We start from the raw sequence: 16,733 nt of genomic DNA, 5'->3' as shown, positions 1-16,733 counted from the left end.
CAGAATTCAGTTTCAGGGGCCTGTAGCACCATCTAGAGTTGTGCACACTTCCAGTAACATACTGTAAATGGCACGGTTCAGAAGCATATGACCATTTTCACTCATAGGAATGACTGTGTGAAGATACAAACTCATATGGTAGTGGCCAGAAGAGCTTTTCAGGTTTCATTAATTATGACTTGATTCAATAAAGTGGAATCGGTAAAATATTATCAGTATTTTGATAAGGTTTTTCTAAACTAAGCAAACATTTTTTGCCAGAAAATGTTTACTTAGTTTATTAAACCATCTGTATTTTTTGTTAAGCCCACTATTTAAAACCCCTCTCCTGTAGATATTTAAAATTTGCTGTTTATTTTACATGTGTAAGTATTTGATGCAAAGACTCTCTCAATACAAAATAGGAATGTGCGTCATTGTACTGCCACTAGAGGGCAGCACTAAGCCATGTACAGTAAGACAAGGCCACATTATCAGCTTTGCAGCCTGCTCTTTTCATTAGAATCTGCAATGTAAGTCATTTTCATGTAAAAAAACAAAACAAAACAAAACAAAAACAAACAAACAAACAAACAAACAAAAAACCGAACACATTTTTCACATCTGTTAGACATATTTGTACTACGCCAAACCATATTTTATCATTAACATTTTGATGATTATGCAAATGCTAATTTTTCTTTGGATTTCTTTGTTGGTCATGTTTTGACTGAGAGATTAATGATCACCTGCGTTAAAATAAATCGGTTTTTATTTTTTCTTACTTTTTTTTTTTTTTTTTTTTTTTAACCCTTTCATGCATGAATTATGAGAACCTTAATCATGATTGTTTTTTTTCCTGAGTGTTTTTATTCCTCTTTAGGCATGAAAAAAAAGTGATTGAATTTTTTATTAACTTATTTTTCATGGAGTTACAAAAATGTCCACTCAGCTGGACATCATGCATTTAATTTTAGAAGCAAAGTAACATGAATTTGTTGACATACTGTGTGTGAACTATGAAATAAAAACATTTTTAGTGCTGCTAATCTGATGTTTTCTCACATTTTAACATACTCTAATACTAGTTATGACTCACTTCATGGAGATGATATGCAAAACCCCCCAAAAACTTAAAAAAACAAAAACAACCCATCAGCCATCGATAAGTACGATATATTGTACGTTATTTCATAATTTGTTAAAACTTTTGCAAATTTGAATACATTTTGTAAAAGTTTCAAAATAACTTTTTTCCCCACTTCGTCATTATGTAGTATTGTGTGTAGAATTTTAAAAAATAAAATGAATTTGTTTTTGAAAAGGCTGTAACACAAAAATATGAAAAAAAGTGTAATGCACTGTAAATTAGTTGCTTAGTAGATTTAAAATTGAACATGTAAATATTCACCAAAGCAGAATTTTTAGCTTGTCCCGTTTTTCGGTTATTACCACAGACTATTTATTTTTTATTTTTATTTTTATTTTTTTTTTACTTTGGATCATCAAACTTACGAGGGTCCTTAAAGGCATCACTCGCCTGTTTTCTGACTCTGTTTCCATAGCAACGTTTACCAAACAGACCGTGGGTATACCAAGCGGACACTCTGTTTACCTTATTTCCTATATTATTTACCTATTACTTAATATTCAAGTAAAAATACTTGTTATTACTCATACACCACTTATTCCCAAAATGGAAGAAGCTCATATGGATCCGGAAGGAGCCACTGAACCTTCAGATCTGACCGAAAATCATGAGGCAAAAGAAGGGTAACTCAGCTAAGCTAGTTTACAAGCATGCCAAGTATATTGGAAAAAAAATACAAACCAATAAATTTTACACTTTTCTTTCTGAAATAAATATATTATTGCTTAAATATCATTTACAATAATAATGATTTGTATGTATTTATGAGGATACACATTATAACTTTTATTTACGTTACACAGTAATAAGATTTGACTGATTTCAATATGAATTGCAAGTGCTGATCATACTTTGCACCTTTAGTGTCTCCACTCCAGAGGAAGAGCCCAGAGTTGAGGTCCCTGAGGGGTTTCAAGTGGAGGAGTGGGAAGAAGATTACAAGGTTGGTTAGCTTTCAAATTTTCTGTCAATTTATCCATATTTTATTGAAATTCTTCCTGAAAATAATCTCTTTAACCACTATGTTTAGATTATTTCTCCAAGCAAATGAGTCACAGTACATGTCAGTGACAGCTGATGATGTTCCGCAGTTCAAAACAGATGTACCATGTTTGGATCAAACATTTGTATTATGCCTTTATTAAATGTTTTCATTTGTCTGTCAGGCCAGTTGACCTAAGACAGCAGTGTGACTCATGCTAAAATAAAACAAATTCAATTAATGAAGTGAACAACTGTCTCTCTTATGTTAGATGGTTACACCTCAGAAAATAATAGACCTACGGAGAGATCACACAGCATTAGTGACAAACGTCCTAACTGCAGCTGAGGCCAAAGAGTCGATGCGAAGATCAAAGTTGGAAGAAGATCGCAGAAATAGGTAAAATTTAAGTGTATCAGTTTTTTTTCTGTGGTGCAGTGGATAGCACTCGTGCCTCACAGCAAGAAGGTCCTGGGTTCAATTCCAACATCAAGGACTTTTCTGTGTGGAGTTTGTATGTTCTCTCCGGGTACTCCAGCTTCCTCCCACCATCCAAACACATGCACTGATAGGCTAATCCAGTGGTTCTCAACCTTTTTTGGCTCATGACCCCATTTTAACTTCACAAATCTCTGGTGACCCCAGACATTTAAAACGGAGACTTTTTTTTTTGGCTAAAATTAATTTGTTTTTGATCATGTAATAGTTTGCTATACAATGTTGCAAATAAACATTAATTTTAGACAACATTTAATCTATATAATGTATATTATTTTGGACAGAGGCAGAAAAGCCAGGTGTAGATTACTGCACAAAGTGAGAATTTAATTTTCCTTGGTCAGAATATCTACAGTCAGTCCAACTTGGATTTACAAAGCTGACAATTAATACTGAACAAACAAGAACTCAGACTATGAATTATGAAAGAGCTGCAGCATCTGAAACTGACCACAATGAACATTTGAAAGATAAACAGTACCACAGTGCTTCAGTTTCAGCTTCAGAGTTTGTCATGTCTTTTACGTATTGGGATTGTCTCTGTCAACTCACCATACATTTTTTATTAGTAAGTTTTGTTTTTGTTTTTTTTTTTTTTTTAATAAATTACTAGAAATTTCAGATGACCCCATTTGAATTCCAGGTGACCCCATGTGGGGTCCTGACCCCAAGGTTGAAAAACACTGGGTTAATGGATTAATCTGAATTGCCCATGTGAGAGTGATTGGTTGTTTGTCTCTGTATGTCAGCCCAGCAATGAACTGGTGACATGTCCAGGGTGTACCCCACCTTCGCCCGTAAGTAGCTGGGATAGGCTCCAGTGACCCTAATGAGGATAAACAGGTTCAGATAATGAATGTTTTCTTCTGTCTGTGCCACTATAATTTGACTATACTGTAGAGGGCTTAGATTATTATTGTTATAACAGTGTTTAACCTCTTTAGACCCAGGAAAGTGAACATTTTTAGCATTTTTACATTGAACAATTGTCTTGACTGGAAAGTGCATAATGCAACAGTTTTTTCAGATACATTTTTAAAAAATTTTTCTTATTTATTTATTTATTTATTTAATTAATGGAATGTCCTTTGCAATGGACAGCATTTTTTAAGTAAAACTGTCGAACTTTTGTCCCCTACAGAGGACAAAAATGCATTGCTGGGTCTCAGGAGGATAACAGAGTTTATTCATTACTAAATAATCTCCTAACCGTTATTAGCCCTTTTTCTCTCATCCATTTCTGTTTGCCAACATGTTTGTCTTTGTTGTCCCAGACTGGAACGGCTAGAGAATAATGTGAAATCCAGCAAGGAAAAATTTGAGGAGATCACTAAAGGGTGGGAGACAGCTAATCTGAAGGTGGTTCCTCAGGAGCTGCAGAAAGCTGTGAACAGCCAGCAACAGTTATGTGCTGTGGTCATAGGAGAGAAGAAAAAACTCATAAGTGACCTGAAACAGGTACATCCTTATTTATGTTTCCATCTATCTTAACCCATAAGGACCCACTGAGACTTTTGTGACATTTTTCTCTCTATTTAACCTTTCCTAAGTGATTTATCACCATCTATTTTAATATTATCCTCTGAATTTAGCATTTTTTCCAGTGAAAATTATCTATTTTCCCATGTTTCACTGACTGATCATGTAGATGTTCATAAAAGCTCAGAGTAAAGTCAGAGGTTATTTTATCACAATAGAAAAAAAAAACTGAAGAAAAAGTGACTTTTTCCGTAAAATGTATCATTAACTGAACATAAACCCAGTGTCTTCATCCACTGTCATTGATCCAACTCCATGGGTTTTACTGGTGAATCAGTGTTGTAGAAGATAATGGTGTTTCCATGGTAACTACAGAGCCTCTGAATGTCCAAATGGGTCATATCTGATGACCATGAAAAGATGACAAACTGTATTTTACACCAATTATTGACATGAATTGATAGGATTAGTGGATCAACAGTTTAGATCAGTAGATGCTTTTGGTCAATGGTGGATGTTTGGGTCTATATGGGTTAATCTAATCTTTGTGTTGTCGCAACAGGAACTGAAGTTAAGTGATGAATACTATGTTAAAGACTTGAGAAAACAAGCAGAAGAGATCGACCTGATGATAGAAAGAATGGAGGACCAGATCCAAACACTGATAAAAGCCTACAGAGAGGAGCTGGCTGAGATTGAGGTAGAACCAGAAGCAGCTTTTAGGAGTCATAAATTGGTAGAGGGCATTTAACACATCACTATAAATAAGTGTTTTTGTTGTGACACTTTTGTTGTTCCTGCTAATGGTTGTGCTGGTGTTGGTAGAACGTTTATCAGCAGGAACACGAAGCCCTACTTACAAGTGACAAGACTGTATGGGAACGATGTATGAAGGAGCTTTTGGACAAAAACGTCAGTATGATTACAAAACCCCCCCCCAAAATCATCTTATTTTTGCAGGTAATTTACTCCAGCTCTGTATCTAATTATTTGTAGGTGGAGAGGCTGACATACAGAATGCAGAAAGTGGAGGAGTATGAAGCCACAATTCACAATCTCATGTTTGAAGTTAGTGACATTCACTATGCCATCAAGATGGAAGAGGATGCAAAGTTTCAGGTTTGCACAAACACCAGGAAACATCTCAGTTGTTTATTGGTTTTTCTGCTGTGCATCCTTTTATGTCCTCCTGAGACCGAGTTAACAAAAGTTTAGGCTTTAACACATTAAATAATTATTAAAAGTAAAGTTGTGAAACTCTCCTAGGACAATTGCTGGATTTCTGGAGGGTATAAAAGTATCTATAAACAACAACAGCAATTTATATTTTAATAATAATGAACAGGCTAAGAAACAATACAGTGTACAATACAGAATATAGTGGAAGTTATTGTAATCATGATTCTGTGAAAAAAACAGAATGACATGTAAACAAGTGGTGCCAGGCACAACAAACCCTGCCCCTCACACATATTTCACCCATTATAAGTAAATAAGAAGAGTTTTAAAATTCATAAAAAATTTGAACTTTTACCTACTGTTCCCAAAATGTAATGAGATCCATTCGGGGTCACTGACAATCTATAAACTTAATATGGAATGAATTCAACCAATAGTTTTGCTGCTACAGACATGTGAGATTTTGCCCTATTATAAATAAATGGGGAAAAAAATAATTTAAAAATTCATAAAAATTTGAAACTGTGACCTACTTTTCCCAAAATGTATTGGCATCTATTCTGGGTCACTGGTGATCTATAAATCAAATTTGGTATGAATTTAACCAAGAGTTTTGCTGCTAGAGTGTTGAGCCACAAACAATACCCCTTGTCTCCCCTTTGGGGGGGCAAAACATACCAATGTTGATGGACTCTCTTGTTCTTGCTTCTGTAGGCTCTGGAGGTGGAAGCTCAACAAATACAGGGTGAAAGCCTGTTTCTTAAAGAAAGAATAAAAAAGGAGCAGATATACCAACATGCACTTAATATTAATTTTACCCAGACAAAGAACAGGCTGTCAAGGTAATGCAGACAGAGTTTAACATAGACTGTTTATATTTACTGTGCTCACTCTTTGTCACTTGAATGAATTTGTGTCTCAGTTTGCAGGATGAGCTGAAAACCCTGATCAGCAGAGGAAAGATTCAACAACCACAGTTGGATAAGAAGAGGGAGAAGTTGTATCAGGACTACAAACGCAGCTTCCAACAATATAAACACATGCAGATGAAAATTAAGTGAGTCCTAATTTTATTATACATTGTACACTTAATATCTGATTTCTGAATATTTTTGCAGTTTCTTTTTTTTCTTTTCACCATCAACCCTCCTACACTCAACGCAGGAACTTTGCTGTTGCTGATGCCCAGAAATTTGAGAAAATGTGGATAACACTTGAAGAGGAGGTCAAGCAACTGCAAGAGAGGGCTTTGGTCATCGACTCAATGATCCACAAGCATATTCTAGATGTGCCCTGGGAGCAGCCTTCTCTGCCTTCCACTGAGCCTCAGAAACAGACCAAGATGGAGGCCGTCTCTCAGGCTTCACCGTACACCGACGACCTCAACCACAGGCACGACACCTCAGCCGGGTCAAAGTCCGGGACGAGCACAGACATGGAAATGTACCGGGTAGGGACAACGGTGCAAAGCGAGAGTGGAGCAGAGGTGACGAGGGAGCAGAGTAGAGCAGAGGGGGACAGGAAGGTGTCGGCCAACACGATGAAGAAACTGATGGAGCTGATGTATGATGAGATGGTGAGTAAAGTGGTTTAGACAGTCACAGATGGGCATGGGAAAGCGAGTAATGGACTGTGCAGCAATACTAATCATTCCATATCTGCTTTTAAAAATTAATTTAGCAGCAACCGTAGTCGCGCAAATTGTACGTCTAGGCAAGTACTTGAACATGCCATAAGGAATAATAACCAGATATTTAATAAAAACATTAATTTATCATCATTGACGAAGTAATGAAGCGAGGAAAAATATACAGCAGTTATTCAAGGTTTGGAAAAAATGCAAGAAAGTGCTGTTCCTCAAGGAAAGTGCAAATATTTAGCATACCACCCTTTTCTTAATATATGAGAATAGATTATATTAAAAGAAGAAACTGATATCATTTTAATTTTATTTTGAAAAGACATTAATTCATGGTAACAGAGTAAGAATCCAAAAAAGTAATGGAGTAAGGTGTTTGTTCAGTGTGATGCACCAGAATAATCAAAGATTTTATTAAGATACTGATAAAATTATCAGTCTTTAGCGACATAGTTTTCATTACTATATTTAATACACATCTTTCTGCTGTCTTTTATAATAAATAACATTCAAAATCATTATAGGATTTGATTATTATAAAATATAAGATTAGATACAGGCATATGTTTTGAAAATTTATTTACACATTGGTACTTACATTCTGAATTTATGCTATATACATTCATTGACAACCTTTAGTGTTCTTAATTTACACTGTATTCTCATATATTTTCTTATATTTCCAGTTGTAATTCCAGTACAAATTAACCCATAAACACCCAGTGCGACTTTTGTGGCAGTTCCCAGGTGAATTTTTCTCAAGATTTCGCCTTTCTAAACTGATTTATTACCATTTATTATAATATTATCCACTGTATTTTTTGCATTTTTTCAGTTTAAATAATGTATTTTCCTATATTTAATTTACTGATCATGTAGAGGTCTATAAAAGAGAGTAAAGTTGATGGTCATTATATCAAAAACAGAGAAACTGAAGAAAAAGTGACTTTTTTCAGCAAAATATATCATTAACTGAACATAAAAACAAGTGCGTCCATCTACTGTCATTGATCCAAGTCCATGGGTTTTACTGGTGAATCAGTGTTGTAGAAGATGGCGGTGTTTCCACGGTAACCACGAAGCCTTAGAGCGTTCAAATGGGTCATATCTGATGACCATGAAAAGACAACAAACTGTATTTTACACCAATTATTTACATGTATTAATAGAATTAGTAGATCAACAGGTATTAAACATTTCAGATCAGTAGATGGTTTTGGTCTCCAGTGGCTGTTTGGGTCTTTATGGGTTAAATAAGCACAGTTTTAGAAACTAGAGATATATGTCTTTCTCGCTGAGTAATCCAAAATATTGTTTAAGAGAAAAAAGAAATTGACCCTGATGTTCACTTTCACTTGGCCAGGCCCAGATACACTGTGAGAATATATTTGTCTTGTTGACACATTACACTGACTTGTAGATGTTTGTTTTTACACACTATATTTGTGCTAACTTGCCTTTAAATCAGTGGTATCCAACATACGGCCCACAGGTCAAAACTGTCCCGTCAAACAGTCCAATTCGGCCCATGGGATGAATTTGTGAAATGTAAAAATTACAGGGAGATATGACCAATCAAGGGTGTTAAAATCCTATTAGTTCAGGGGTCACAAACAGACCAATTTGATCTCAAGTGGTTCAGATCAGTAAAATACTATCATAACCTATAAATAATGACAACTCCAAATTTTCTTTTTGTTTCAGTATAAAAAAATTCAAATTGCATGACGTGTTTACGTTTACAAACTCAAACTATCTTTTCACAAAAACTGTGAATAACCTGAACAAATAATAACGTAGAATGTCTTTAGAGAAGCTACTGAATGAGGAATAAAACATATCCTTTGAAATAAGTTTATAAATGGATTTTTAAATTTAATCTACAGAAATCAGCCAATCATGCCACTATGGAGTGACAGAACCACTTTCCAAACTTCTCTGTGGAGCTGGAGACTAGAGCAGTGCAGTCACATGACACCAGTCCTTACATACAGCTTTGGATCTGTATTTAACGCTCCCTCTGTAAACACCTGTGAAATAGAAGCCTCGTTTTCTTTTATGCTACAGCTATTACAGTATATCGAACTGTAATTGACAGACAAAAATAATATGGGGCACTGAAGCTTTAAGTGTGTTGTTTTGTTTTTATTCATATGTTAATCTATTCCAATCACATGTGGTCATTTATAATTATGAAATGCATAGTTTTCTTGGCTTTCATCTCAGGGCTTCTTCAAGGAGGATAACATCGTAAAGTTGCTGGGTCCCCAGAGGAAGGATGGACAGACGTTTGTGAAGATAGAGTCTCTCCTCTTGGTGAGTTAATGTAATGTCAACATTTTCTTCTACAGCAATAATCTTTGTGTCACAGATGAGACAAAACCAAAACAAATCCTCAAAGACATCTGCATATCTTATGATAGGAAATGTCATTAGTGAATTCTTTGTTTTGTCTTCAGGCTCTTGGCATTGATGAAGACGACATGTACAAGTTGGTGGATTTTGTACTGAAATACAAACAGCAGGAGAATGAGCAGAGTGAGGTGAGGGAAGGTCTAAAACAAATAAGGTGATGGTTTATTAGACACTAACCGCTGTGTGTTTGGTTCTAGTTTCAGAAGGATGAGGCTGATGAACTGGAGGCCAGCTCTACAACTAAACTGCCCCATGACTTCATTCATCCCAATGACGCTCTGCCTGCTCTCAAATGCTTTGTTGAGAAACAAATGCAGCACAGGTAAGAAAATACTGAAAAATTTTGTCCTTATGTGTTCTTTATTCATTTTTGTACAATGAATTTCTCACCATTACGAAGAAAACCTGAAACAAGTGGTGCCAGGCACAACAAACCCCACCCCTCACATGTATTGTAGCTTATTTTGGCATCGATCCAGCTGATGTCATGATGTCTATGCGTGTGCTGATGTCAGCATATCAATAGCCTCTACATACAGGGTGGGGAAGCAAAATTTACTATGAACCTTTAGTTGTTTTTTCTCAGCAGGCACTACGTCAATTGTTTTGAAACCAAACATATATTGATGTCATAATGATACCTAACACTATTATCCATACCTTTTCAGAAACTTTTGCCCATATGAGTAATCAGGAAAGCAAACGTCAAAGAGTGTGTGATTTGCTGAATGCACTCGTCACCCCGAAGGAGATTTCAAAAATAGTTGGAGTGTCCATAAAGACTGTTTATAATGGAAAGAAGAGAATGACTATGAGCAAAACTATTACGAGAAAGTCTGGAAGATACTATTAAAGAAGAATGGGAGAAGTTGTCACCCGAATATTTGAGGAACACTTGCGCAAGTTTCAGGAAGCGTGTGAAGGCAGTTATTGAGAAAGGAGGAGGACACATAGAATAAAAACATTTTCTATTGTGTCAGTTTTCTTGTGGCAAATAAATTCTCATGACTTTCAATAAACCAATTGGTCATACACTGTCTTTCAATCCCTGCCTCAAAATATTGTAAATTTTGCTTCCCCACCCTGTATGTGCCAAGTCTGAAGTAAATTGAAACAAAATGGATGTTTTTTATCGACATTTGAAATTTTGCCCATTATAAGTAAATGAGAGAAAAAAAATTAACTTTGACCTACTTTTCCCAGAATGTAACCACATCTATTCTAGGTCACTGACATTCTATAAACCCAATTTAGCATGAATTCAACCATTTTTTGTGCTGCTACAGACATTTGAAATTTTGCCCATTATGAGTAAATGGGGAAAAAACGATTTTAAAAATAAATTTTTTTTTTTAACTTTGACCTACTTTTCCCAAAATGTAATGAGATCTATTTTGGGTCACTGGCAATATATAAACCCAATCTGGTATGAATTCAACCAACAGTTTTGCTGCTAGAGTGTGAAAAAACAATCAAAGAAACAAACAAACCGAACCAAAAACGATACCCCTTGAGTCCCTTTCGGGGGGGCGGGGTAATAACCTTTTGCTGAGCTGTTTGTACTTTTTCATCCCAACAAATGCAAGAGTATATTTGTTACTTTGGCTGTCACCTGAAGTGGCCATCATGGAATAGAAAAATTGAGATCACTCTATGTGGATAACTGACACAATGTCTCTGTTTATCTCTAAGGGAGAGTTTAGCTGCTGAAAGCGCAAAAGTCCGTGATGTATCAAAGGACGCAGCCTACTGGGAGAGTATGGGGAACATCATATCTGCAGACAAACGCCAAATCTGGGAAATGGCAGAGATCATTTTGAGGCAGTACATGTGAGTAATGCATACCTGTAAAGCACACACCCATGTAGACGGTTGAACTAGTGTTTAGTGCAGTGGTGTCAAACTCAGTTTAGTTCAGGTGCCACTAACAGCCCAGTTTGATGTGAAGTGGATGGTTCCAGTAAAATACTTTAAGAATAACTTGAGAATAATGACAACTCCAAATCTTTTTTTTTTTAACTGAAAGTAAAATTTAATTAAAATATTTACACATACAAACTCTCCTAAGTTGAATAACCTAAAATGTATTCAGGAAAACTAGAAAAGCATTCAGAGAGCACAGATCTCTATCAAGGCAGATCAGCCCCCCCCCCCCCCCCCCCCCCCCCCCCCCCCCCCACACACACACACACACACACACACCAAAATTTAATCATTTGTTCCTTGTGCCAGTATTAACATTTCCAGAAAATTTCATCAAAATCTGTAATAAGTGCAATTTTAACATTATGCAACTATTTTAAAATCCTCTCTTAATCCTATCTGTTCTTGTCTTTGGCTTTTAACTTTGTTTTTTATGGTTATAATATCATTTATTTATTTATTTGTTTGTTTTTACTGTTTTGCTTTAGTTTTGCATTTGGTTTTATGTATTTTACTTGTGTACAGCGCTTTGGCCAACTTTAAAGCGCTTCTCCAAAATGTTATTATGCCTATTATCTTATTATTTTATCGGTCCAGTCCACTTGAAATCACATTGGGATGTATGTGGCTGCTGAACTAAAATGACTTTGACATCCCAGACCGTTAATGTCTTCAGTGTAATTTTTGCACTTTTCAAACTCATCCTGGTCCAGATTGGACCTTTTGGTGGGCAGGTTTTGGCCCGCAGGCCACGTTTGCCACCCCTGGTTTAGTGAGCGTTTTTTCTGTCCAGTCCGGTTCTTACAGACATCTCAGAAATCCTCCCTGAGGTACAGAGTCTGGAACAGCAGAACACAGAGCTGAGGATGCTGCTGCAAAAATCTCTTAACACAAGGGTAAGTGTCTTATGTGTCATTTTATTCAGATATCGATTTGAACGTTGATTCTTTATGTAATAATTTAGTAAATTAAAAATTGAGTGTGTAATATTTTTGGATTCTGGTTATGAAGTTGTAGATTGCAACCAGTTGAATATTGACGGACTTCTTGAAAAGCTCGTGATGAAAATGCAACAAACTTTAATCCATATGTAGTTTGTAACGTTGTCCACCAGAGGGCGCACTTCCCAATTTGTGCCATGTGAAGTAAAGGCAGACATAGTAATTCCACACTAACATTTTCGGTTATTCCTATACAATAAAAGTTAAATAACGTCGTAAAATCTCATCTTCATATAAATATTACTCAGATTCTTCTTATTATCATCCAGGATATGCGCTGTCTTGTTTGTCTACAACCACAGGACAAGCAGGCCCATTTACTTTCTTTAATCAAATCTGAAATATACATAATAATAAAAAAAAACAGTTTATAAAAATAACTTCCAACTGTTAACAATTAAAAACTGGTACAGAACTTACACTCCATACCCAGACTGTAGGTATAAACCTGCCAATGCAAACTTGATCGGGTGGTTAAACAGTATTGAAAGTTATGATTATTTGCATACCTAACATATACTAGTAGTTTTTAGAATTCCTTACATTTCTTTATCAGGATAAATCTGACCACTTTAATTTTGTCACAGGTCAGCACAGAGCTGGAAATACCATAATCTACAACCAACAGACCTGGACCAGCCTGCATCTGGAATAAATGTCTGTGAAAGGCTTTATGTATTCAATATTTAAGGTATGTACAAATAAAGCTTCCATTAAAACCATGCAGGGTGGTTTATATTTATGCAGCTCTAAAAGAAAATAACAGCAGGACAATAAACTGCAACATCAATAACGACCCATAGAGATGATTTAACACATAGTGGTTTTTGTGGATACAGAGTGTGTGTGGGGGGGGCGTCATCAGTGGTTTATCCAGCTATGTTAAAGAGCTTGTGATTGAGCTCAGAGGGCAGAGAGAAGAAGAGCAGAGCCAGGAACAGTAGACCCAGCACAGCAACCAGCAGCACAGCACAGTGCAGCTTGTAATGCCTCCAGGCCAGGATACACACTGTCCTCAGCGGGTTCAGCAGCCACGACATGCTGGCACTGGGACGACTGCAAGACAAGTGAATTCAGTTTAAATAATTAACAAATACATCCAGATGAAAAGTTCTGACTTTCTAATCACAGGGTTCCTACAGGTTACATTTAAGACCTTTTAAGACAACTTACAATGGAATAATGCCCATTTCACCAACATATTGGCAAAAAATTTGTGACTCCTAGAATTGAGAAAAATGTATTTATTTACTCCAGTGCTTTGATTCCCACAGTTCCAAGTTATTTCTCACCAAGGGCTGCAGAGTTAGTGATAACTGGCTACTAGTTTAAATATAAATTGTCGGGTTGGAACAGGTGGAACTGAGTTGACTAATGTTACTTTCTTTGCAATTTGGACATTTAACAGACACATTTAAACACACAGTGAACTAGTTTATGGCAACAACTTAGGACCTACCATATCAAATTTAATACTTTTTCAAGACTTCTAAGACTTTTAAGACCCCGTGGGAACCCTGAATCAACGACACTCCTAGCTGCTCTCAAACATGTAATCCATGGAATTCAGTTTATTTCAAATGGTCAAAACAGACAAAACAAATATTGCACACATTTCAACAGATATATAAATACAGAAATTCATTGTAAAAACAGGCAAGTTTAGTGCAACCGCTGTAATCGGTGAAACACAATCACAACAAAGACTGCAACACAAATGAACAACAGGTCAAGCTCAGGCATTTAAAAAAAAAACAAAACAGGGGGGTAATGGACACTGCAAACAATGCCATCCGATATGAAGATACTGCAGGATCCTGTTTACTGAGCCAACCCAGCGCCTTTTTAACATAACACACAGCTCAAGTGCACTTTAATCATATTTCCATGAGTTAATTGTACATTATTTCCATTGTTAAAGACAACAAAGGTAGTGATTTGGTTTGTGTTGAGTTGGAAAGACAGTCATGCCAACACACATGACCTCTGTGGTCAGTTATCACAATGATGCATGCATATTGACATTTTAGCCTTATTTTTTTGCACAGACAGTAATAACAGTGAAGAATTTCTCACTTTTAAGTCAGACCTGGTCAAATTATGTTTGCAAACAATCTGTTTAAAGGCTGTGACAAGGCAATGAGGACCATTTTACACAATAAAACCATAATGGGATAGTAATTAAGCTTTAACTGTCAAGAAATCCTGATAGTCTGTACTTTACAAGAACAGTGATTACAACAGGGGGTAAAACATACGCCAGCATTATTTGCAAATACAGTTTGATACAAGTCAGGATTGGGAGTTTTGAGAAGTTTAAACATTGAACATAAAAGTGACTTAGGACGCTTGCTGCTGGAAGGGCAGAAAAAGAAAAACAGATTAATATCTAATGTAAGTTTATTATTATATTTTTCATGTTATAACCACATATTTTTTACTTTATAATGGAATGATTTCAAAGTAGATTTTCATAATTATACTGTTTATATTTCTACTTAATATATTTCTAACAAAGGGTTGCGTATTGTAAAAGATCAGTTAAATCTGCGTCTGCTATAACATAACTGTATGTTGTAATAAGGTTAAATATGTGGTAATAACACAAATCTTGTAAGAAATCAACCCTTTTTGTACTTTTTCTGGCTTAACAGCATCATGCTTCCGTAGTTACTAAACCCTGCAGAAAGCATATTTAATATTTACTTATTATTTTAAAGTCGTCTTGTTCTATCTCTCTTTGAATCCCTTTAGGAAAATAGTCATCTTCATTTCAGTGTATTCATCATTATTCTTTAAGTGTGCAAAGGCTGCAAGAGCAATAATTGTTAAAAATACTGTTCATTTGTTCCCTCTTAACCCAGTCGCAGACATATTATCTGTAATGGATGTTTTGCATCTTTACTTGGCATCTTTGAAATGAATATCCATGCAATCATCTGACGAACCCCAGCGCTTGGACTTGAATTAGCTTGATAAATATTTAAAAAGATGCAGAAACGGGTAAATAAAAGTGTGTTGTCATGTTACAGGTGTTTGGGGTCAGATCTGGGGTTACTCTCAGGCATTTGATTGCTGTGCAGTCAGTTCAAGGATGTCTGTTTGGTTGGACATCAGATACTGAGATTTGTTAGGTTTGCTGCGAATCGATAGAGAATTAGACAGTGTTTCTTGTGACTTAAGGAAAAGTCGTTTCGGCTGGTTTGTGCGCCTCTCCTCAGGGCTAAGGCGGAAGGTGGCGAGCTGTATAGATCAGAATGGATTACAGAGGAGAAAAGTGCAACCAGACATCCAGTGCTTGTTTTCCTCCCTCCTTACAGGGGAGGCACCAGGATTCCTTGCAATCTCTTTTTTGAGATGAGCCAGCTCCCACCTTCAACCCTCTGTAGCACCCACCCCCACAACCCCTTATCCATCCACTGATCAATCTGGCTTGCCACCACCCTCCCTGTCCTCCCAGCAGACGCTCAGGCCCCCAGCAGTTTCTTAACCAGGTAGCCCGGCATGCTGTAGAGGAAGAGGCCCAGCATGATGAGCAGCAGCAGGGCCAGCACGATCTTGATGATCAGCCACTTGTAGCGGTTGCAGATCAGGTAGCGGATGGCTTTCAGTGGGCTCAGGAACCACAGGAAGGTGGTGTCTGGGCGACTGTATGGATGTTTTACGAGAGAGAGAGGGAGAGAGAGAGAGAGAGAGAGTGGTAGAATTGGTTTCAGAAGGATAGATGGATGGGTGGTGAGAATGATGATGGAGAGAGAAAGATGAAACATGGGGAGGGTAAAGGAGAAGAAAGAGAAAGCCCGCATTAGTGGTTAGTAAGCGTTTGTGAGTAATGTCTAATTATTGTTCAAAGGTTCAGTGTGTAACATTTAGTGGCATCTAGCAGTGAAGTTGAAGAACGTAAACATATGAATATCTGTCATCTTCCACTATAGCATGTGCAAAAAAAATGCAACAAGCCCTCATTAAGGCTAGCATGTCTTTAGTCCATTTTGGGCTTTTAATGTAAGAGAATATTAACTATGGTCTGCACTTACACACAGTGACAGTAATGTATCTTAACACTGGGTGACTCCTGTCATAAAATGGAAACTGACAGATGGTTTACTCTGAGGATTATGTAAAGGTGGTTGCTTCCTCTGCAGATACAAAAGGCTAATTCAGTCATTTTTGTGATATAGAATATTGTAAACATTTATTAACACTGAAGTTCCTCCTAAATCCCACTAAATCCTACACACTGGACTTTTAAGACAACACACAAAGAGCATGTCTGACAACTTACAGACAGAAAATTCACACTGCAGAGTAAAAGCTTAACAATTAAAAACATATGCACAATGAATTTAGCGATAAAATGGATGAATGGATGACTGACCAACTTCTCTAAACAGTGACGTAGTTTCATAGTGCACAATTAGTTACTTGTGAGATGTGTCATGGCACTTGGTGGCAGATGGAGGTAAGATGTACATGATACAGACGAGA

The 16,733-nt window shown here is 36.5% G+C and overlaps 2 protein-coding genes across 12 annotated transcripts in view; one reads left to right on the top strand and one right to left on the bottom strand.

The window, feature by feature from the left end:
• Positions 1-2,390: 2,390 nt before the first annotated feature.
• drc1 (dynein regulatory complex subunit 1 homolog (Chlamydomonas)) lies at positions 2,391-12,904 on the top strand. Its single transcript, XM_030128201.1, has 14 exons — positions 2,391-2,510; positions 3,884-4,067; positions 4,651-4,788; positions 4,914-5,000; positions 5,085-5,207; positions 5,982-6,109; positions 6,190-6,324; positions 6,432-6,843; positions 9,133-9,222; positions 9,366-9,449; positions 9,519-9,643; positions 11,014-11,151; positions 12,038-12,140; positions 12,833-12,904. Exons 1-14 carry the CDS (start codon positions 2,473-2,475, stop codon positions 12,857-12,859), a joined length of 1,812 nt encoding a protein of 603 aa, XP_029984061.1. The 5' UTR covers positions 2,391-2,472; the 3' UTR covers positions 12,860-12,904.
• Positions 11,998-16,733, bottom strand: part of otofa (otoferlin a) — a 109,845-nt gene continuing 105,109 nt past the window's right edge. For 4 of the 11 annotated variants that reach the window (XM_030128187.1, XM_030128195.1, XM_030128198.1 and 1 more), the window contains one exon: positions 11,998-13,301. In XM_030128187.1, the coding sequence (XP_029984047.1) occupies positions 13,115-13,301 (187 nt within the window). In that variant the 3' untranslated portion in view covers positions 11,998-13,114. Of the gene's footprint in view, positions 13,302-13,801; positions 15,894-16,733 lie in introns of those variants that run through there. The other 7 variants (XM_030128193.1, XM_030128196.1, XM_030128199.1 and 4 more) reach the window with 4 other exon arrangements.

This window comes from Sphaeramia orbicularis, chromosome 24 (assembly GCF_902148855.1).
Source record: "Sphaeramia orbicularis chromosome 24, fSphaOr1.1, whole genome shotgun sequence".
Classification (NCBI taxonomy): domain Eukaryota; kingdom Metazoa; phylum Chordata; class Actinopteri; order Kurtiformes; family Apogonidae; genus Sphaeramia; species Sphaeramia orbicularis.
The sequence above is the reverse complement of the archived record's forward strand: the minus strand, read 5'-3'. Positions and strand labels throughout refer to the sequence as shown.

What these genes read in the sequence shown, in the direction of transcription:
- drc1 (XM_030128201.1), top strand. Translation starts at nt 2,473, where the DNA reads ATGCGAAGATCAAAGTTGGAAGAAGATCGCAGAAATAG. An exon ending in AGCTGATGTATGATGAGATG is followed by an intron (nt 6,844 to 9,132) that starts GTGAGTAAAGTG and finishes CTTTCATCTCAG; the next exon opens with GGCTTCTTCAAGGAGGATAA. An exon ending in AGGAGAATGAGCAGAGTGAG is followed by an intron (nt 9,450 to 9,518) that starts GTGAGGGAAGGT and finishes GTTTGGTTCTAG; the next exon opens with TTTCAGAAGGATGAGGCTGA.